We start from the raw sequence: 22936 nt of genomic DNA, 5'->3' as shown, positions 1-22936 counted from the left end.
GAAGGTAGGGGGTCCCTTCCTCTTCCTTCTTCCCCACTGATGACAGCGGGATGCAATTAACACTGATTCCCGTGGGCATGTCAGAATTAGGTGGTTTTAGAATTGATGGATCCATGCTTGTACCCAACACACTCAATTTTCCTCTGCATCCGATACAGGAAAAGCTATGCTGCCAGAACTTTTGGCTGGTGGGCCAGGGAAACTTTGGCAATATGTCGTTCCATCAGACAACCTCACTCTCTACAGGCTGAGTGGGACCTTCTAAGGCTAGTTTACAAAGCTATTGTACTATCAACCTTACTATATGCTTGTGAAACATGGACCACTTATAAACGCCATCTCCAACTCCTTGAAAGATTCCATCAACGGTGTCTCAGAAAAAATTTACACATCACTTGGGAAGATAGGCAAACTAATGCCACTGTACTGGAAGAAGCAAAGATCACCAGTGTTGAAGCAATGCTTCTTCAACATCAACTTCGTTGGACTGGTCATGTTGTGCGGGTGTCTGATGATTGTATTCCAAAGCAACTACTCTGTTCTGAACTTAAAAATGGAAAGTATAATGCTGGTGGTCAACAAAAGAGGTTTAAAGACTGTCTCAAGGCAAATCTTTAAAAATGCAGTATAAACACTGACAACTGGGAAACACTGGTCTGTGAGCGCTCCAGTTGGAGAACAGCCTTTACCAAAGGTGTCATGGGCTTTGAAGACACTCAAACTCAGGAAGCAAGGGAGAAACATGCTAAGAGGAAGGCATGCTTGGCAAATCCACACTGTGATCAACTCCCGCCTGGAAACCAATGTCCCCATTGTGGAAGGACGTGTGGATCCAGAATTGACCTCCACAGTCACTTACAGACTCATTGTTAAAACTGTGTTTATGGAAGACAATCTTACTTGGCTACAAGTGATTGCCAAAGAAGAAGAAAGAAGAAGATAGGCTACATTGCCTCTTTGACTATTGAAACATACATGAAGAACAAGATGCTGTAAAGTGGTACCTCGCGTTAAGAACTTAATTCGTTCCGGAGGTCCGTTCTTAACCTGAAACTGTTCTTAACCTGAGGTGCCACTTTAGCTAATGAGGCCTCCCGCTGCCGCTGCGCCACAATTCCTGTTCTCATCCTGAAGCAAAGTTCTTAACAGAAAATCTTAACCCGAGGTACTATTTCTGGGTTAGTGGAGTCTGTAATCTGAAGCGCCTGGAACCTGAAGCATATGTAACCCGAGGTACCACTGTATATGAGTTTGCCCATTGTAATGGACTCTATCTATCTATCCCAATGAGAAATAATCTGTAAACCATTTTTTTCCTCAGCAGAAAAGGTTAGGTGCATGTTTTCAAAGGCACTTAACAAAAGGTTTTGTAATGTTAAAACAAGGTGGAATGGTTATGTTTCTCAACAGGAAATCAAGTATTTCTTAATTATTTGAAAAGGTTTTAGCATGGTTTTTTGTTTTTTTAGAACATGAAAGGTAGGCATTGCTGAACAATAGCATTTTTTTGCACAAATAGAACAGTGAATATGGACAGTGTTAAGAATTCTGGTCTACTTTAAACAAACTTTAAAATAAATTTCCCCCTCCCAGAACAGAAAACATGAAATATCATGGCCACTAATTTAATATTTTATGAACTTATAATAGGCTCTTGTCAATAGCATATCAAAGTATGGTAACAACCATCACAAAGTGACAATACTCAGGTTAATCCCTAAGAAAGTTAGGTACTGTGTACGGACAGAATTTTTTTCAAAAAATAAAAATCTTATCATTCAGTTCTTTGAAGCATTTCAAACCTCAGTTTCCTTTGTGTGTGTCATTTTGGGTGTGCATGTAAAAAAGAATGAAAAATTAAAAGCGGCGTTTTGCTCTTTCCAAAACGCGCAACTGTGTCACACACACAACTGGTTGGGGCGGACTGCAAAACGTTCTATTAGACCGGGCGACTTAGTCACTCACTGCACCATTAACTAAGAGCAAACTTAAGTTTTGCAAAGGGTCAGCAGATGACAGCTCGGAAGCGAGCTGGTTATTCCGAGGGGGGGCTTGATTTTCTTTGCGACCAAGAAACAAACAAACAAGCAAGCGAGCGAGCGAGATCTTTTAAAGGGGACCCTCCTTTCACGCCGCGCTTTGCAAAAGGCAGCTCGCTCAAGTTCGCCGAAGCGCCGTTCCTTAATAATGCTCTGTGAATGCGGCTCGAGCTGCGGTGTTTCATTTTCTTCCCCCAGCCTGGTGCGCCGATCGCCTCTCCTTGTGGCTGGCTGGGTACTCCCGCACTGTGTGCTTGTTGTACTCTCTCTCTCTCTCTCTCTCTCTCTCTCCCCCTCCCTTTCTCTCTCTCTCTCTCTCTCTCTCTCTCTCTTACACTGCCAGCCCCTGATGTGATGGCGAAGAAACCCCGTTGACAAGGCACTGCTTTTTCATGACGGTGAGTTTCCCTTTGAGTGTATTATAATTTTGTGATAAAAATTTCAAGGAAGAAAAAAAAAAACACACAACCTCCTTCCTCCCTTCCTTCGGGGAGGGAAAAGAGAGAGAGAGAGAGAGAGAGCGGGGGTGGTGGTGGTGGGGGGGGGGGGGAAGAAGAGAAAGAGAGAGAGAGAGAAATCTATCTCCAGACCAGACAGAAAAGAAAAAAGAGGAGCAAATTAACAACCAGGAGTTGCCAAAACCAGGATATTAGGTTTCAGCCCAGAGAGCTATTGGCTCCGGGGCTATGTATATAAATATATATCTAGAGAGAGAGAGGAGAGAGAAGGGGGGACGCGGGGAGGAAGATGAAGGAGGAGAAGGCGATTTGGCGCGGGTGGGCAGGCTGCTAATTCGCAGGGAAATGAAATATTTATTTCTTTTTTGCAGCGAGAGGCCGCGGCGGCGGCGGCGGCGGCGGCTACTGAGGGCACTTCCCAAAAATGTTGTTTCTTAAAGGGGGAGAGACAGGCAAGGAGGGAGAGAGAGAGAGAGAGAGAGAGAGGAAGAGGGAGAGGACAGATAAGGTTTCAGGTCTAGGCTGATAGCTGAGAGAGAGAGAGAGAGAGAGAGAGAGACGGGGGGGGGGGGGCTGGGAGAGAGAGAGAGAGAGAGGACTGGGGTGGGTTTTTCTCTCTTCCCCCCCTTCTCTCTCTCGCTGATGCCATGCAAATTTAGGAGAGGAGGGAGAGAGGGGAAGGCGAAAGAAGGAGGAAAAAAAAACAACCTCGTTTTAATGACTCATTGATTGAGCCGGTTTAAAATTAGTTGTTGTTGTGTTTGGGGTGGGTTTTGTGTGTTTTTTCCTGGCCGCCCCCTTGGTGGCCATCAAGAGGGAGAGGAAGAGGGTTGTGTGTGTGTGTCTCTCTCTCTCTCTCTCTCTCTCTCTCAGTGTGTGGTGTGTGTGTGTGAGTGAGGAAGAGGGGGATCGAGAGTGTGTGTATGTGTGTGTGAGGGAGAAAGAAAAATAATCTTTTCAAATCTCCTCCCTCTTTTCTTCCCCCCTCGTTTCTTTGCTTTTCTCTAAAGCTCTCTGGTCTGTGAAGCACTTTTTCCCTTTCCTCCTCCTCGGGAAAATGGAGACGCTCCGTCTTCTCTCTCTCCTGGGCGTGAGGCTGCCAAGGATTTTTCTTTTTCTTTTGCGTTCCTCGTTGGATTTGCTCTCATCGACCACCTCTTATCATCTTGTCATAATTTCCCGCTATATCTTTTTAGCATGGGCTGTGCTTTTTTGGTTTTTTTACGGGGATTCCCAATTCGTTTCGTTTATATGGTTTCCCCCCCTTCTTTTGTTACTCGGTGTTTTTCTTTTTCTTTTTGTCTCCTCCGGTATCGCGTTTAAAGGAATGGAAATGGTGATTGTTTCTGTGTATGTGATTCTACGTCGGTAGGATTAAAGAGGGTGGGGAGGGGGAAGAAAAAATAAACCTTAATAGTAGGCTGTAATACACGTTTTTTAAAACGGCAAGAATAATAAATATTCTACATCTGTAATAACGCCTTCGTTTTTGTCTTTCGATGAACGTGAGCTTGTTAACTGCCGCCGGACTAGTCTTCCAACAAAGTACTTTTTTGTGGTTAATTGATTTTCAGTTATGGTTACACTATAATGGGGGGGGGGCATGGGGGAAGAGAAAGCCTTAGTTAAAAGACTGGCTTGAAAAATCTCTGAAATGTTGGATCATTTTTGAGGTGGGTCGCCGATTTTCTTTCTTCCCTCCCTTTAAAACCGAAACGGGTTTGCCGAGGCTTGGGGTGTAAACGTCGGTAACGTTAAAACAGCTTGTTATATGTATCTTGTTCGGAGAGCGGAAACAGGTTTAGCATTTGTAAAAATAAACAAATCGCCTATTGCTGGGCGAAGGAAGGACAATGAGGCCTTTACTTTTCCCGGGGTTAGGATGTTGTTGTTTTTTAAAACCCTTAAACATGCATGTCTTTTGAATATCTTAAGCACTGATCGTGCCTTTCCAAAGCTCAGTCGAGGAGGCTGTTTTTTCCCTCTCCGTATCTACGTTTACACGGAGGGGTTCGGTCTGGTTTGTTCCCCGCTTCGGAGGGACCAGGAGGAGAGAAGATGGCGCTGCCTGGCTGCCGGCCAGGATTTGTGGCGCAGTTTCTCTCCGTTCTCTCTCGTCCCCTTCAAGCCGCCATTTTGAGAGACTCCTGACATTTCTTCCCGGGCCGGGGCGTTGCCCTCCGTTGCTTCCCGCGGTCTGGTCTCGTTACCTCAGAACAGACTCCAAAATGCTCCCTCACGAGCAAAATAATAACTCCTTCCCCCACGCACTTAGGAAATATATTTTTTATTTTTTATTATTATTTCCTAGAGTAATCGCTTTCCTAACACCCTACCTCAAAATTTATGTGGAATGCGAATCGAAAGGTGTGTGTGAGAGAGAGTATACTTTTTTTTTAAAAAAATGGCTACTTAAATTATCATGTCCTAAGCACACAGTTTACCCATTCAGTGTAATGGGTAGCTGTTAAAACGCTGCTGCTCCCTTTTGCCAGGTCTCCTACACTATAGTGGATATGGAAATCACTTAATCCCATGTTATGTCTGCCAAACAACAAAGGGGCTGCTGAAAAAAAAAAAGCGATTTGTAAAATTTAAAAATGGAGGAGCAGCACTCTCTGAACTGGCCGCCTAGATTTCATTCGTAGGTGGGCATTTTTACACGGTGTACCAAGGAGGTCCTGTTTGCTAAAAATCGAATAAGTGAGCAAAATACGCCTTCTTGGGCACAGGCATCCCTGTTGCTAAAGTAGTGAAGTATGTGGAAAGCAATAGCCTGTGTTGATTGGATTGAATTAACTAAAAATGCTTCCAAAGTTTAGAAATGGTTTGGTTTAGAAAGCCCAGTAATGTGGCTTTAAGGCAACACATCATACCATTGTGCTTTCCTGTGAGATTTTAATCCTGGGCATTTAAATATCATTTTTTGCCAGTCATATCTTGCCAGCAACAGACTTATAAGACATACCTTTCTTTAAGCATTTTAGAATTAAGACCTTTTTTGGGGGGGGGGGGATTAGGTTTGAGATTCCCCACTTTCTCCTCCCCCAAATATACTCCCCTTGATGAGATACAAATTTTTGTTTCACTGCTTACTGCAGTAATGTTTATCTCATGATTTTACATAATGGCCTGGATGTTGTTTATTTTAGTTTCTAATGAGTAGATAAGATATACAGGAAAAAAAGATGGAAGAATGTTGCTTTATAGTGGAATATCAAGGTCTCACATGAACTGTTATATGGACTTTCTGCAGTTTAAGCTGAACTGAACTCTTGCAGCCACCGGGGTTGCCCTGTTTCAAAAAATAAAAACCAGGACACCCCAAAAATTGTTAACAAAACCCAAAAGTTTTTAGACAAACCCCCAAAGTTGTTGAGCCAAAAAAGCATGATTTTTCAATTGACTTGCCTGAGATCCAGAACAAAGTGCCGCCTTTCGGACATCCCCCCCAATGTCAATTCTGCATTTGAAATCCCAGTAATGTCCGGGAAAATCCGGACATATGGCAACCCTGCCATTAACACCAGGGCAACTGAAAAGTTCCTGATCACATAAGCAAAGTCATTTTCTTAATGTTTCTAGTGTACAGTACTCCAGGACCAAGGATGTAGCTTATAGAACAGTTTCTGACAAATAATACTCTTGATGAATGACATAGTTAGAACTAACATACTATTAATTACTTAATAGGATTATAGCGTTCCTTTCAATAAATACGTAAGCAAAAATTAATTTAAAAGTTACTTTATAGCATAGTTAATTAAATAAAATTGCTGTCTTCACCTTGCTATCAGGAGAGAGAAAAAGCAGAAAGTTCACTGGGAACAGGATTGAGTGGATCCAAAACAAGTCAGGTTTCAAATTGAAGCAAAAAATAGTGTTCTCGTATGGGGAAGGAATTTTTCTGAAACACAGGCATTTCTAGTTTCACTTAACATTCCCATTCCTCTCCACCCACCCAAACTAAAATGTCAGACTGTTGAATGTGTTCATTCCCCCCGCCCCTCCAGACAGTAATGGGTTCTATGTAAATTTCTTATGGCGCATAGAGATAACCTTAAATACTAACTAGATTGTACTCAGATACATGGAACAGGGCAGATGTTCCAGAAAACAGATTGCCCTGTGGTATATAATATATGTGAAACGAGGATAGAAATCTAGCTGGTAGATTAATGTGAAGGACACTCAAAGATTTCTTGGCCAAAATAAATAAATAAAATCTAGTAAATCTTTTCCAAGTTAAAAAGAAAACATGATAGGGTTTGCCTTTGTACTTAAGATCTTCCTTCTGAGGGTACACATACAGGCCAAATTTTTCCAATCTTCGAGGTGCATCCTTGATTAATTACAAGTATTGCTTGCACTTTCAACCATATATTCTTAACATGCTGTGATTCATATAAGCACTGGTAGACTATAAAGTCAATTCCATATTTTTCTGCCATTTTTATAGAATTGAAACAAGGCAGAAGAAAAAGCCATTCATAGTAATTCAGACAGATTCTAATTTCAGGTCTATTCAGATCTTTGCTTTAACAGAGTATACATTACCTATTTTTGTTGAACTGAACATTTGCATCCAGGACCAGTTTATACATAGCAGCTGACTTGTAGCAATGTGCCAACTGCCCCCAAATTAAACAAATTTGCAAATCAGATTTGCTAGGATTTTAAATAGGCCAAATTGCAAGGCTGTGTATATACTGCTGTGATGTCATGATTTCCTGCACACCCATTTCAAGTATTTAACTGGAATTATTGAAAACATAATTCCTTTTTAAACTTGAACTATGTGGCTCCAGACAGGCTTTCATTAGTTCCGTTACTGTGACCTTTCAGATGAGTGCTAGAGGAAAGTGCTGTGTAGCGGGTGGTTGCCAGTCTACACTGGTATGCAGATAAGTAGGAAACATGAACTGACCTTGAAATCATCATATGAGGCCCTTTGTGTGCCTCCTCCACAGGAAGTCTGCAGGGTGACAACACAAGATGGGACTTCTTCTGGTGGCCCCTGCTTGTGGAATGCTCTTCCCAGGAAGGCCTGCCTGGTGCCATCTTTATTTTTAGGATTCAGGCAAAGACTTGCCTTTTTATCTAGGATTTTTGGCCCTGAATCAAAGGGTGGTATCTAGCCAAGATGGGAACTTTTCACTCCTGCCTTTTTTCAGTATGGCTGTATACGGTAACTTTTATCTGTATTTTTAGAATTTTATTGAATATTCTTAATTGATTTTAATATAAGCTGCTTTGGGTCACTCTGAGAAAAGTGACTAAGGAATATAATTAATAGCAATAATAACAAAAATAAATCAAAAGGATTTAAACAGCATTTTAAGTATATAAAGGGTGTGATCCTTTCCTACATGGGCAGAGTTTCAATGTATGGAGACACCCTGCATTTGGTCAAGGAATGTGAATTCAGAGCTCTGTAGGGGGGACCATATGGGGACATTGGAAGTGTTCACAGACTTTCATTCCCCATAATGCGCTGACTGCATATGTATCTATTTGCACGGACACTGTATACCTAGATTGTCATGGATGGGACATAAAGTGTTTGGTAATGCTTCTTTCTTCCTACAATACCACTGTATAGTAGGTACTGACTTGACCATAGCTACCTGGAGGTTCCAAGTATAATATATTCTTGAATGGGTTTTAGTGTCATTTTGTAAAAATATATTTGAAACTGATCATTTTACTTTATATAAAATAATAACTTTGTGAAATGGTATCCATTATATGAAAATATGACAGATACATTACATGGTACTGTGGCCTGTGCGGAAGAGACACAGAAAGAGAACTTCACTTCTTGATATGTGCAGAAAACCCTCACATAGGCCTATGGACAATGCAATTTTATATTGAAAGGATTGCACACAGGGTGAAAAACAAGTGCTGGAGTCCAGCAAAGGATTCTGATTGGAAGCCATATGGAATGAGGAAATTGGAGTAAAACAAGAATGTGGGGCATGGAGTTCAAGAAAGGGTGGCTGCAGGGTGGGAGAATATACCTTCCTCCTTGGGGCAAACTTCATGCAGAGATAGAGTTTCCACGGTGTTTTTTTTTTTTCTTGGCATGGTTATTTACTTTTAAAGGTTGCTTGATGAGAAAACAATATCAGCAACAAGAAACAGCAGGCGCAGATTTCCCTAAAACTACATTTGGGGAAAAACTGCAACAGTTAAGTTTCTACTAGTCATGCAGCTTGTAAAGGCATAGAAGTGGTTCCTGAACAAGATGTCAGTCCTCTTGTTGTTGTTGTTTAGTTGTTTAGTCGTGTCCGACTCTTCATGACCCCATGGACCAGAGCACACCAGGCACTCCTGTCTTCCACTGTCTCCCGCAGTTTGGTCAAACTCATGCTGGTAGCTTCGAGGACACGGTCCAACCATCTCGTCCTCTGTCGTCCCCTTCTCCTTGTGCTCTCCATCTTTCCCAACATCAGGGTCTTTTCCAGGGAGTCTTCTCATGAGGTGGCTGAAGTATTGGAGCCTCAGCTTCATGATCTGTCCTTCCAGTGAGCACTCAGGGCTGATTTCCCTAAGAATGGATAGGTTTGATCTTGCAGTCCATGGGACTCTTAAGAGTCTCCTCCAGCACCATAATTCAAAAGCATCAATTCTTCAGCGATCAGCCTTCTTTATGGTCCAGCTCTCACTTCCATACATCAGTCCTCTTAGTATCTTCTTCATCTGACTATACTCAATATGGCATACAAAAACAAGCAGGTCAAGTGTGGGAAAAGCTTCATCTGCTTGTATTCTTCATATTAAAAGCAAATTAATGCTGCTAGGAAAATGAGGTGCCAGATTTACAGATGAGATTCTGTGGGAGTTGTAGGATGTCAAGGGTGTGTAAGTCATACCCAAATATCAGGGCTGTAGATCATTTGTAGAGCATCTGTTCAGCATGTAGACAGTCACAGGTTCAATCACTGGCATCTCCAGGTTGGACCAAAAGAGACCCCTACCTGAAATTCAAGAGAGCTGCTGCTGTTAGTGTAGACGATGCTAAGCTAGAAGGACCAGTTGTGTGACTTGGTAAAAGACAGCTTCCTTTGTTCCTAAGGCTCTTGTACAGTGGTACCTCAGGTTACATACGCTTCAGGTTACATACACTTCAGGTTACATACTCCGCTAACCCAGAAATAGTGCTTTAGGTTAAGAACTTTGCTTCAGGTTGAGAACAGAAATCGTGCTCCGCCGGCGCGGCAGCAGCAGGAGACCCCATTAGCTAAAGTGGTGCTTCAGGTTAAGAACAGTTTCAGGTTAAGTACGGACCTCCAGAACAAATTAAGTACTTAACCTGAGGTACCACTGTACTGTTAAGAGATGGATCTTTGGGTGAGCTCCCATCAGGTGTAGCTGTCGCTGTTACTGCAACTCTTATGATGAGAAAAGTATTGCCTGGTGAAATTCTTGATTCTGTGCTAATCCAAGTTCAGGACACTATTCTTTACAAATCTTAATCCAAGAAGCAATAAAAATACAGTGGTGCCTTCCAAGACGAAATTAATCCGTTCCGCGAGTCTCTTCGTCTAGAGGTTTTTTCGTCTTGCGAAGCACGGCTATTAGCGGATTAGCGCTATTAGCGGCTTAGCGGCTATTAGCGGCTTAGCGGCTTAGAAAAAGGGGGGGAGAAAGGGGAAAAACTCGCAAGAACTCGCAAGACGTTTTGTCTTGCGAAGCAAGTCCATAGGGAAATTCGTCTTGCGAAGCACCTCAAAAGACGGAAAACTCTTTCGTCTAGCGAGTTTTTCGTCTTGCGGGGCATTCGTCTTGTGGGGCACCACTGTAGGAATTTCATAAACTGATATTACCGTAAATTTCGCTCTATAACACGCAGATTTTTTCTCCTAAAAAGTAAGGGGAAATGTCTGTGCGTGTTATTGAGCGAATGTGTGGTCCCTGGAGCTGACTCGCTGGAGCGCAGGGGCAAAAATAGGCAAAAATAAGATCTGGCGGGCGGGTGGAGGGAAGGCGGAAGCTGCTGCTTTCCTGCATTCTGCCTCAGGGTCTTACTGCCCTCCCGCTTCTGTTGCTGCGTTTGCTCAAACTCAACAAAGAGCAGGGAATCCCCTGCCCTCCTGGCAAGCAGAGGGTTAAGGAAAGGATCGAGTCCTTCCTTCTAATTCTTTCCTAGTCACACTGCGTGCAGGCTCCAGCCCACCACCTCCTCCTCTCCGTGCTCTAGGGACTCGCAGGTGGGAGAGAGAGAGAGAGGGCTGGCTTGGGGGGGGGGACTTTAGCCTTCCTTTCCTCCCCCCCACCCCGTTATACCCCTCTCCTGCATTCTTAGCCAGCTGCTTCTCCGCACACCCCTCTTGTGCTTCTTGTCCCTTCTGTGTTTTTCCTTCCCTCCCCATTTAAAACGTGGTGACAAAGCACGGATCCACATGGATCCTCAGGATTTTTGCATTGGGTCACCCCAAATTCACCATCAGATCACATTACATGTCCATGGCTACAGTCTGTACCAAAAAAATCACGCACCCACTGTTGCCTGGGGCTGCAATGGTGCAAAAACGTGGTTACAAAGCATCGATCCACAGGATCTTTGCACTGGGTCACCCCAAATTCACCATCAGATAACATAGCATGTCCATGGCTACAGCCTGCACCAAAAAAATCACGCACCCACTGTGGCCTGGGGCCACAATGGTGCAAAAACGTGGTTACAAAGCACGGATCCACATGAATCCTCAGGATTTTTGCATTGGGTCACCCCAAATTCACCATCAGATCACATAGCATGTTCATGGCTACATCTTGCACCAAAAAAATCACGCACCCACTGTTGCCTAGGGTCACAGTGGTGCAAAAACGTGGTTACAAAGCACGGATCCACATGGATCCTCAGGATTTTTGCATTGGGTCACCCCAAATTCACCATCAGATCACATAGCATGTCCATGGCTACATCTTGCACCAAAAAAATCACGCACCCACTGTTGCTTAGGGTCACAGTGGTGCAAAAATGTGGTTACAAAGCATGGATCCACATGGATCCTCAGGATTTTTGCATTGGGCTACTCCAAACTCACTGTCAGATCACATGTCTGTGGCCACAGCATGAACCACAAAAATCATACATCCACTGTTTCATTTAGAATTTTTTTTTTCTTGTTTTCCTCCTCTAAAAACTATGTGCGTGTTATGGTCGGGTACGTGTTATAGAGCGAAAAATACGGTAATTAACTAGCCATTTATACTGTATGAATTAACTAGCCATTTGTACTTTGGCCAGGCCAGGCCAGGCCTGGGTCAGTTTCTCAATCGGGGGTAGATTTAGGGGCAGGTGATTTAAGCAGCTACCCAGGGTGTCAGGTTTGGGGATGCCTACCTCAGCTATTAATTGTTGAAACAAATAGTACAATTCGTTCGTCTTCACTTGAAAAGCTAGCAATGCTGCCCTACATGGCTAAATCATGCAATACGAGGTTGTGAGCTGGACTGGAAATGCAATAAAAAACAAAGTATTCCAAAGCCGAACAAATGAAAGGGAGTGCCAAAAACTCTATGCCTGAGTGTAAATTGGTCTGGGGGTACATCTGCAGGTGCTGGGCTGCAACATGTTAGAGACCCACACTGTACTTTGGCTGCTCCCTTTGTCCATTGCAGGAACTCGGAGACAGAAGTGTCACCCATTGCTGAGGACCATGGCAATGTGGGGATGGACCTTGGCCTATTCTGATCCCAGCCTTGCTTTACCCCCTTCCCACTTCTAAGCTACAGTCTAGTTTTCTGTGGTAATGTATACATATAGTTGTAGATCATTTATATATTTAATAGATTTCTATACCGCTTTCCGCAAAATGTATCAAAGCAGTGTGTAGCAATTTAAAACAATAAAACTACATAAGAAATAGACAGCTGGCCAAGAATAAATAGCAAAACATAACTAAGGGGTCTATAAGTGCTTTGGCAAGAAATAATGTTTCCAGTTGCTTGTGAAAGCACATCACAGAAGGTGCCTACCAGATCTCTTAGGGGAGACTTCCCTAATGAGGGAAACAGACTTCAACTTGACAGGCTTCTCCTACTTGACAGCTGTGGCACTACCAAGAGGGCTCCTCTAAAGACATCAAACAAGCAGGTTCAGATGGGAAAATAGATTTTCTCAGATAACTATTTCTCAAATTGTTTAGGGTCTTGTAAGTAAATAGTAAAACCTTAAAACGGGGGTCCTTTAGGATAGGTGTTATATGCACGCAGTAGAGAGCAGCAGTGAGCAGCTTCGCTGCAGCATTCTGTACCTGTTACAGCTTTTGAACCCCACAAAGAGGGTGTTACTGTTATCCAATCTCAAGGTTACCAATGTGTGAGTCACTGTTGTCTATATGTGTGTGGCTATAACTTGGTGGTATGCAGAATGTTACAGACTGAATCCTAAGTGAGGGAAAATCCAACTGCAGAAAGAGAATACTCAGCTGTCACTGGTTAGAACACTCAGCTGATCAAAAGTTACTGTAAATAGAGGGAAAACAGTGCTGAGTGTGAAATGCTGATATAGAAGACTTTTACAAACAATATTTGCATGGAAGCAATATTGGTAGGCATAATTTTTTACCCACTTATTTCAGTTATGCCACTGGATTTTCCAAATCACAGATCATCAAAGTTAAATCATATGTTCCCACTGTTTTCCAGGAACCTCATATGTACTTTGCAGAATAAATGCAAAAATGAGCACAGATGTGTAACACAAGTATATACTATGCCTCAAAGTACCATTTTAGTCCTATATTCAAAGCAGCATGCAATAATGTGTGCCCTGTTGTAAAAATTTGCTGTTGCTAGTCTACATAATTTGCAGGTTAGTGAACAATGGGAACATTTTACAAATAAACAATATATGTTAGGAAGAAACATGTTGAAAAGCATCCTCTATTTTTCATTGTCTTGTTCTGGAAAGAAATAGGAAATCTTTATGATACAATATTATTTTTCCTTAGTTGTCATGGATGATGACGATGATGAATCCTGTCTCTTTGATCTTATTGGGTAAGATCTTTTTAAAAAAGAAATTATGCAGAGAAATAATATAAAGTTCACTTTGCAAAAAGAAAATTTGCACAAATAGTCTATTTGTGTCTGTTAGAAAAGGGCATAACTGTCCTAATCCCCAGATCTGCTGGCTGGAGAAGGTTAGAATTTCATGAAGGTTCCTCCCTGCTGGTGGAGAAGATGTCCTACTCTGTGGGTGGGGCAGGCATCTCTGCAGCGAAGTCCCCCACTTTGCCCACGGAAAGCGCTGCATGTTTAGTTCTACCACTGGTGTTGCTGCTGCTTACAGTGGCAAGTGTTAGGCCACAAAATGGGGTGGGATGGATACAAAGCACCTTCATTCTCAAAGAGGCTCCAGGTTTGGGCCTCCTATTTGTGCTAACATGAAGCTGGCATAAATAATTCAATTCCTTGAAACCAGTGGGGAGATTTTGTTTTAAAAGTGCAGAATTTAAACACTGGGTAAGCACCATCTCTCTCTGCCTGGTTGGCAGAACCCAGTCCCTATTAGGATAGCACTCTAGGGCTGAAATCAGGTGCACACTTACTTAGGAGTAAACCCCATTAATCTCAGTGGAACAATTCTCAATGAAGTTTTATTGAGTTCTTTTTTTGACAAAAGGTGGGGGTATAAGTTTTTTAAACAAATACGCTTTGGATGCATGTTATGATATGCTTGAGTTATACTGTAAATGAAAGAAATGCTTATCATTTATTTACAGTTATTTATTCACGAGTATATAAGGCACTTTTGTAAACCACTTCGAGGTTGTTGTTTTTAACAAGCAATGTATAATTTTTAATGAAATTAATAAATAATCCAATAAAAATTATCCCAAAGGCATACAAGATATTTAAAATTTACAGTAAAAGAAGTAATGACAAATATTACCTTAATATATATTAAGGGCCACTTGGACAAAGTTGAATTTCCTCATAGGAGGAGAGTTCCTGAAAGTAGTGATTGAATGTAGTTCTTTGATGCTCCATTTGGCACCTCCAGCACCAACCTTTTTACTTAAAAGGTCAATTTTGGTGCGACCAGCAGAAGTACCAGAGAGTGGCACTCTGCCTCCTTTCTTCCCACCAGCTCGATCACTGCCTTCTTAGCCTTGGTCGTTTCCCCCAGGTGGGATAGGGACTTAACAGTGGTGAGCAGCAGCAGAGGAGTGGGTAATAGTAGCAGGAAATGGCATGAGCAATGGTGGCAGTGGTTTGGGAGCTAGTGACAAAATATGTAGATAGCAGAAAGTGCGTCCACCGTAGATAGGTCTCTTGCCAAAGGCCCCAGCATTTGGAGCTGGTCCTTCACAAAACAACATCCAATGATGTAGGGAATAAACAGTTACAGCCAGCTAAGTCAGTGGACAAGTTGGTCATTAATTTCAGTGGTTCACCTCTGAGTATGTCTTATTTGGTTCAGTCCCTAGCTGAGAGCTATTTTAAAAACAATGTAACAGTTAAATATATTGCTTTATAAATATATATTTACACTATTGATAGGGTTTGTTGCAAGCAAGCCAGGGTTGTTGCTTTGAGATGCATGCTCTAAAATAGTTGGGAATCAAAGCCTCAGTATTCAGATGGTGTGATTCAGAAAGATTCTTCCTGCTCGTGCCTTTTTTGTATATTTTAAACAAATGCAAGATTCTCAGACTGATCCATCTTACTTTCCCTGTTTGTATTTTTAAAGAGATGCACAGGCACTGAATTATTTCCTCCATGGAGCAGGCAGCAAACCTGTAAGTATCATATTTTCTGGTATGTTAAATATACATCTAATTTTACAAATTGTGCTGCTCTTATTGTAATGCTTTTTCTGTATTACAGAACAGTGAAGACTTGACTAATGCAGGATATTCTGCAGCCAACTCAAATTCCATATTCGCCAATATCAGTGTAAGTTTATAGGAAAAAGTGTAATTTTAGTGCATGTTATTGTGTGCCTAAATTCTCCATTCTTATAATACTCCTATCTGGGTGAAGTAAAAGCCAAAAGTAACATGCAGGCAATTGCTATTTAAACCAAAGGATTGAATATGGGGGAAGAAGGAGGAGAATTCTGAGCTTGTGCACTTGTGCACTAAGCTTTACACCTGGTTCAAACTTCTTGCTCAGTCTTAATTTGGGTTAATGCTGCATGCCACTCATGGTCATTAATCTAATGATACCTGACTTAGTATTCTTGAGAGATGTTCTGAAAGGGGGGGGGGAGAGAGAAACCTATAATGAGCAACACTGTACTACTACTAATAATTTGTTTTAAAATAGTGTTTTATTGTTATTGTTATTACATTTACATCCCACCTTTCCTCCAACGAACCATGTGGTTCTCCCCCTCTCCATTTTATCCTCACAATGCTTTTGTGAGGTAGGTTAGGCTGAGAGGCTCATCCATTGAACTTCGTGGTTGAGTTAGGATTTGAACCCTGATGGTGTGTATTACAATTTTTCTTTCAGAGTTCTGATCCTAAGTCATCAATCAAAGGTGTCGGTAGTCAGCTTGGAGAAGGGCCTAGTGATGGACTACAGTTGCCAAGTAGCCTTCAGTTTCTTGATGATGAACTTGAATCTTCTTCCTTGCCTGATCTTAGTGAAGATCAGCCTTTTGATATCCTCCAGAAATCTTTGCAGGAAGCTAATATTACCGAACAGACTTTGGCAGAAGAGGCTTATCTGGATGCCAACATAGGCCCTAACCAACAGTTTGCACAAGCTCAGCTTCATCCTTCCTCATCAGCATCTTTTACTCAGGCTTCTAATGTTTCTAATTACTCAGGTCAGACGCTGCAACCTATAGGAGTTACTCAAGTGGTACAGCAACCAGTTGGAGCATCTTTTGCAAGCAATACAGTTGGTGTGCAACATGGCTTTATGCAACATGTGGGGATCAGTGTTCCTAGCCAGCATTTGTCAAACAGTAGTCAAATTGGTGGTTCAGGACAGATACAATTAATTGGTTCATTTAGTAATCAACCTTCCATGATGACCATCAATAATCTCGAAGGGTCTCATATTATTTTGAAGGGTGGTGGGCAGCAAGCACCTGGAAACATGAGTGGTGGTCTCTTGGTTCATAGACAAACACCTAATGGTAACTCATTGTTTGGCAACTCAAATTCCAGTCCAGTAGCACAACCTGTAACTGTCCCATTTAATAGTACAAATTTTCAGACATCTTTGCCTGTGCATAACATCATTATACAGAGAGGTCTTGCTCCAAATTCTAACAAGGTTCCCATCAATATCCAGCCAAAGCCTATTCAGATGGGCCAGCAAACTACCTACAATGTGAATAGCTTGGGAATACAGCAGCATCATATACAACAAGGGATTCCTTTTGCTTCGTCAAACTCCCCTCAGAATTCAGTAGTTGGTCCACATATGTCTGTTAATATTGTTAGTCATCAAAATGCAAGAAAAGCAGTTACCTCTCAAGCCGTAAGTAATGCCAGTGGTAGTATTGTGATCCATTCTCCTATGGGACAGCCTCATGCACCTCAGAATCAGTTTCTTATACCCACAAGTCTGTCGGTAAATCCTAATTCGGTTCACCATGTCCAGACCATAAATGGACAACTTCTTCAAAATCAGCCTTCCCAGCTTGTTTCTGGCCAAGTATCCACTGAGCATGTTATGCTAAACAGGAATTCTACGAACATGCTTAGAACTAACCAGTCATATTCAGGACAGATGCTGAATAATCAGAATGCTTCTGTACAGCTAGTTTCTGGTCAGACATTTGCAGCTCCTGGAAGCCAAGTTATAGTGAACCATGGGACTTCTCAAATTGTCAGTGGCCAGGTTCCACTACAACAGGGATCGTCTGCTGTGTTGCATTTATCCCCCAGCCAAGGAAACATTTCCCAAGGTAGAACAGGCTTTACCACAATGTCTCCTGGACAGTCAACAGGTTCGAGTATCTCATCAAGCAACCGGTTTACAGTTGTAAGTTCTGCTGCTACAGTGCATCCCAACATTGGTCCATCAGCCCAGACTGTTGCTTCCGGAGGAAATTTTGCTGGAGATCAACTTACACAGCAAAACAGAACACAATTGTCAGTCACTGTCTCACATCGTCTTCCAGTTTCTTCTTCCAAATCAGTCAACACCTTTAGCCACACATCGGCAACCCAGCCCCAGTTTTCCTTTGGCCAGGTATGGATTGATGCAAGTTCAAAATCTTTAGCAATTTAATTTTTTAAAAAATTGAAATCTCTTTATAATGCTGGGTTGTGAATAATGCAGCTTCTAAATGTGTGTGTGTCTGTCTATCTATCTATCTATCTATCTATCTATCTATCTATCATCTATGATTTTATTGTTTTACAGCCAACAATGCAAACAAATAACACCCCAAGAACCTTTAGAATCTGTATCAACGGATCAATACTTCTTGGTTGGAACTATTGGGTTGTATCTATTGTTGTGCATGGAGAAGATGGCTCTTTTGCTTCCCCTGTAGCCTCCTGTACCCTCTGAAAAGCTTCTTTAGAAGGTTGAAGTGGAGGCCATGGGTTGTGTCATACGGGGCAGCAGTGAGGGGTTGAAGGATTGCTGAAATTGGGCAGAGGAATCCTGTTTTACTAGAGTTAAATTCTTGACATTAGAAGACCTGCCTCCTGACTGCACCACCATGTGACAGAACCCACACATAGGAAACTGCTTTATGCTGAATCCATCTAGCTCAGTATTGTGTACACTGACAGGCAGTGGCTCTCCAGAAAGACACCTGGAGAAGCTTTTGGTGTAGGGGGGAAACAGGAAGGGAAAGATCAATTATTTGAACTTGCTTTCTACTCGTGCAACATTTAGTACAACCCATTATTTCTGTTCTTTCAATAGGTCTTGTTTAGTTGCTAAAAATGAGGTTTTCAGAATTCTCAGTAGTGATTTAGATATTCATTTAAAAGTATTGAAGTCACATTGTAGCTGATTCCTGAATACTATTTATTGTAATTTGCATGTTGAGACTGCATGAGAGATGAGAAGGTGAGCTCTTGAGGTTGTCAGACCATTCTCAAGTGAGTGAGAAATGATTCCATTTAATATATATTTGTACTACTTGTTCTCTGTATCTTTAAAGATCTGGAGCAATTTAGAAGTTGTTGATGGAAGGTATTGATTGAAGGTCCAGCAATGGAAAACCATGGCTTAACAAATTTCTGTTACAATCAACAAATTCGGAAAGTCTTTAATTCTGGTGTGCAAGTAAAATGTGGAGGGAAGGTAGAGCCTACTGGCCTAGTGCTTCTTGGTCTAATAAACCAGAGACGTTATAGCTGAACTGGACAAGATGCCACAGATGTTTGTACTGATTGCTGAGATCATACAAGCCCATCTGGATCAGGCCAAAAGCCATATCTAGCCCAGCATCTTGTTTTGCACAATGGCCAACCTTTGAAAAAAGGGCAATGATTTTGTGTGCCAACCTTTCAGATAAACAAATTCAATTTCTCTACCTATCAGAGCTCATTGTATTTGTAGTACAAGGTAATAAAACTGGAACTGCAGATAGAGTTTATATGTTTTCTTTTGTATATAGGATATTGGCTTTTCCTTAGCTTTTACCTTTAATAATCTGCATGGTATTTATGTGTGGTGTCTTTTTTCAGACTCAAAAAAAAGTTACGAATTTGGTGTCTTCAGTTTCAACGTCAAAGTCACAGGATAATCTAAGACCACCTCAGCTAACGAGTCTTTTAGGTAATAAATTGCTAAATCAGATAAAGTTTTTGTTTTTTAAATACCTTTATTCAACTCCTTAGCTATGAAGTGGGTTCTTAACTACAGCAAAGGTTTGTCTTGAATATTACTTGAAAATTTGAACTTTCAGGCTGATGTTAAGCTGTGCTACTGAGAGTTAACACATGTGTCAGATTCTGTTCGTTTATTTATATGCCACTTTTAAAACAGTTTTCTCAAGGCGGCTTTCAATTAATGCAATAAGAGCTTTTAAAATCAATCTCTAGAAAACATTTAGCTTAAAAGGGCAGCATACAACAATTTTCAGTCAGACTGGTAAAAAGCTATATTACACTTTAAAACAGAGAGAAAATCCTGTTAAAATATGTATAGATAGAAATTTAGGTTATGTTCAGTAGGGTGGAAATTTAGGAAATGCACTTTACAAATTGCTAAAAGTCTTCTGCAAATTTAGTTGATTCCCCACATGGCTTTTACAAGTCATAAATGCTTTACAGAGAACCAACAATTTACCAAAATACATGAAAATGTAATGTTAGAAGGATGTTTTCATCGGTTGCAAAGAGAAGATGCATGAGCAACGGAGCTGTTTCCTGAAGTTAGCTCTGCACTAATTTCTCAATGCATGTATGGCCTTCCAGTATTGTCATTGTTCATCTTAGAACATGGGTGAACTTCTGGGACTGTGCCTGTGGCCTAAGGCATTTAGTAGTATGTTAGTAGTAAACATAAACTTGGGAGCTGTGATTGGAGCACACATTTATTGTGGAACACGAACGTGCCCTTCAGATGTTACAACAAATGTGTAGCTGACCTGTAGTGGAAGTGCAGGAAGCTATCTTTTGTTTAACCTTGAAGTGACCCTAAGATTTGAAACAAGCTGCATTAAGCTTGCCTGAGTAATTGAGCACATTAGTTCTTCGGGAACCAAAAAGAGAAAACTCACGTACTCATTGGAACTTGCTCTTGAAAATGTGTATTTGGGAGCACAGCTTAAAGAAGTCTTTACAAATAGCAACAGAAGGTATTTCAAACAGAATATGTATGTTAATATAGTAAAAAAAGAGCATGATCGTTTGATAAAGTTGCCTGATTGAAACAAGAGACCGAAGTGTGGGGGTGGGGGGAGACTGGACAGGACTTTAGTATGTGTGCTATTTACATTGTGAAGACAGGGATTAGCTGGGCTCCCCGTGCCTTTTTCATTGATACCTGTATACAGCTTTGGCATTCTGAAGTTCCATGAAATGGCAAGTGGTTAAATGCTGGCTTAAACCTCACAGGCTCATAAGATAGTTTTTATAAATACAGTGGTACCTCGGGTTACATACGCTTCAGGTTACATACTGTCAGAGCTGCCTCCAGGTCCCAGCTCACAGAGGACCAACGCTAGGCTGTAGTTATGTACAAAAGTCTTTATTGAGATTCAGTTTCCATTTTAAAGCCGCAGCGTGCAGCTCTACGTCTCGACCTTAGACCGGCGAAGTCCCGTCTGAGTCTCCTCCCCTTCCACACCAGTTTAAGACCCTCGCCTTGCTCCACCTCTTCCTAAGTTCCTTTCTCCTCTGGGCCCTCCTGCCCGCTAGGGTCTCATCCTTCCTGGACTCCTCTGACGCTGACCCTGACGATTCTTGCCCCTCCTTCCGGCGGGCTTTAGGACCTGGTTCCCTATCCGGGCTACCTTCTGTGCCGCTCGCCTGTACCTTTGAACTTGGCGCGCGCGCCCAGCCTGCAACTTTCCTCTTGACCGTTAACTCGCTTTCCGATGGAGGCGTGGTCAACCCTGACTCATCTTCTCTCGCTGGTGGTGCATATGTGGGCTCTGACACCTGGGACTCCTCCCCCCCACTACGCTCTGGTGGGGAAGCTGGTCCTGATTTCCAACTGCTGCTCTGGGGGTCCCCGCTGGCCCCTTGCTTCTGGGGTGTCCCCCTTGGGTCGCCCCTTGCCCTGCCCATCGGTGCCCCCTTCTGTGAATCTTCCGATTCGCTGGAGAGGCTCATGGAATCTATCGGGCTGCTGTCATATTCTCCTACGCTGCCCTCAGATTGCTCCCCCTCGCTCTCCGTCTCCTCTCCTCCCTGCGCTCCCGCTGAGTCCCTGACACATACGCTTCAGGTTACAGACTCCGCTAGCCCAGAAATAGTGCTTCAGGTTAAGAACTTTTCTTCAGGATGAGAACAGAAATCGTGCTCCGGCGGCCTGGCGGCAGCAGGAGGCCCCATTAGCTAAAGTGGTGCATCAGGTTAAGAACAGTTTCAGGTTAAGAAGAGACCTCCAGAACAAATTAAGTTCTTAACCCGAGGTACCACTGTATTTGTGTTTTGTATGGGCCTACAGTAGTTTTGTTAAAGCATTGCTATTTAAATACGTTTGCCTACGTGCAAATTAATTTTAAATCATTCTGTGACATAACTAGACAGAAGATTCCAATTATTGTATAGGGGATTGTTAAAGAATCTTCATAATATATCTTCTTATAGGACAAGATACTGGGGGCAAAATCATACAGCAGCCTATAGGCACAGCACTGACACACCAGGAAAAAGCAGTAGGATCATCTGCCCAAACAAATGTACAGGTAGGAGGCAATTTCCCCTTTCCCACCCTCCGCCCTTGAATGTACCTGAAAAGGCTAATAGTGCACCAATCATTTCTTGTTTGTACTATTTTCTACATAGAATATAATAACCTTTCCATTGGTCATTTGTGAGAGGAAATCCATGATAGTATATACTAAATATCCCATCACTTTTAAATATTAAATGAATATGTGCTGGCTAAGCTTGACGGTAGCTGGAGTCCAAATAAGATGGAGGGCACAAGGTTGGAGAAGGCTGTGTTAGCATATCTGTTGGCACTGTAAGCTCTAGTCATGTGCTGTCTTTGGATCAGGCTGCAAAATATGCAGTCCAATCCTGTTCTTATTTCCTTGGAGATAAATGCTTCTGAGTTTAATGGGGCTTATTCATGAAAGTGTGCATTGGATTATTGCCTTTGTATCTGTCAGATGCATATATTCAGGCGTATACAGCCATGCTGTTGTTTTATTTTCTTAGTATCTCAAAAGATTAAAAAGTGCCTTTTTGAAAATCCAAAAATCTGGTCATATTGGTAATGCAGTCTATACAAAATGCATTTAAGAATTATTATTTTTTTAAAAAACACCCCATAATTTTATTATCTTAAAGAGATTTTGAGGCCATTTTTATTTCTGTTGGATGATATGCACAACTGTATAATTGATTTTTATAAAAGAAATTTAGCCCAGTGTATTTGATGCACGTTTTGAATCTAGGTCGATGGCCATACAATTGGACAAAAGAGGCCTGCTGCTAAACAACTAACAAAAGGAGCCTTGTAAGTTGTTTCCTTTTATGCATCCTTTTACTTTAGACATTTCTTCCTCTCTTTCCCTCCCTCAAATTTTGTCAAGTTGTTACACACATGTGGTGCTATTGTAAACAACTGACAATAGCAATCTTCCCATTAGTATTCTACAGCAGCTACAGAAGGACCAGGCACATGCTGTGACTCCTGATAAAACTCAGTTCAGATCTTTAAATGATGCAGTCCAGAGACTCCTCTCATATCATGTGTGCCAGGGATCACTGCCAACAGAAGAGGATTTAAGAAAAGGTACTTTTTTGCTCTCCAAATGGTTATGAAAATGCTAAGCTTCTGGGGTTTTATACCAGTTAAATGTTATATATT

At 41.9% G+C, this 22936-nt stretch overlaps 1 protein-coding gene and 1 long non-coding RNA gene across 5 annotated transcripts in view; both read left to right on the top strand.

The window, feature by feature from the left end:
* Positions 1 to 1793: 1793 nt before the first annotated feature.
* The window catches only part of BICRAL (BICRA like chromatin remodeling complex associated protein), a 28185-nt gene continuing 7042 nt past the window's right edge, over positions 1794 to 22936 (top strand). The window contains exons 1-9 of one of the 4 annotated variants that reach the window (XM_079968516.1): positions 1794 to 2437; positions 13465 to 13513; positions 15210 to 15258; positions 15347 to 15415; positions 15977 to 17674; positions 19132 to 19222; positions 21706 to 21803; positions 22521 to 22582; positions 22716 to 22861. In XM_079968516.1, the coding sequence (XP_079824642.1) occupies positions 13470 to 13513; positions 15210 to 15258; positions 15347 to 15415; positions 15977 to 17674; positions 19132 to 19222; positions 21706 to 21803; positions 22521 to 22582; positions 22716 to 22861 (2257 nt within the window). In that variant the 5' untranslated portion in view covers positions 1794 to 2437; positions 13465 to 13469. The other 3 variants (XM_079968518.1, XM_079968517.1, XM_079968515.1) reach the window with 3 other exon arrangements.
* LOC307212108 lies at positions 21821 to 22377 on the top strand. Its single transcript, XR_013836834.1, has 2 exons — positions 21821 to 22132; positions 22302 to 22377. It is a non-coding gene; the product is annotated as an uncharacterized lncRNA (long non-coding RNA).

The sequence above is a fragment of the Podarcis cretensis genome, assembly GCF_951804945.1.
Source record: "Podarcis cretensis genome assembly, chromosome: 3".
Classification (NCBI taxonomy): domain Eukaryota; kingdom Metazoa; phylum Chordata; class Lepidosauria; order Squamata; family Lacertidae; genus Podarcis; species Podarcis cretensis.
The sequence above is the reverse complement of the archived record's forward strand: the minus strand, read 5'-3'. Positions and strand labels throughout refer to the sequence as shown.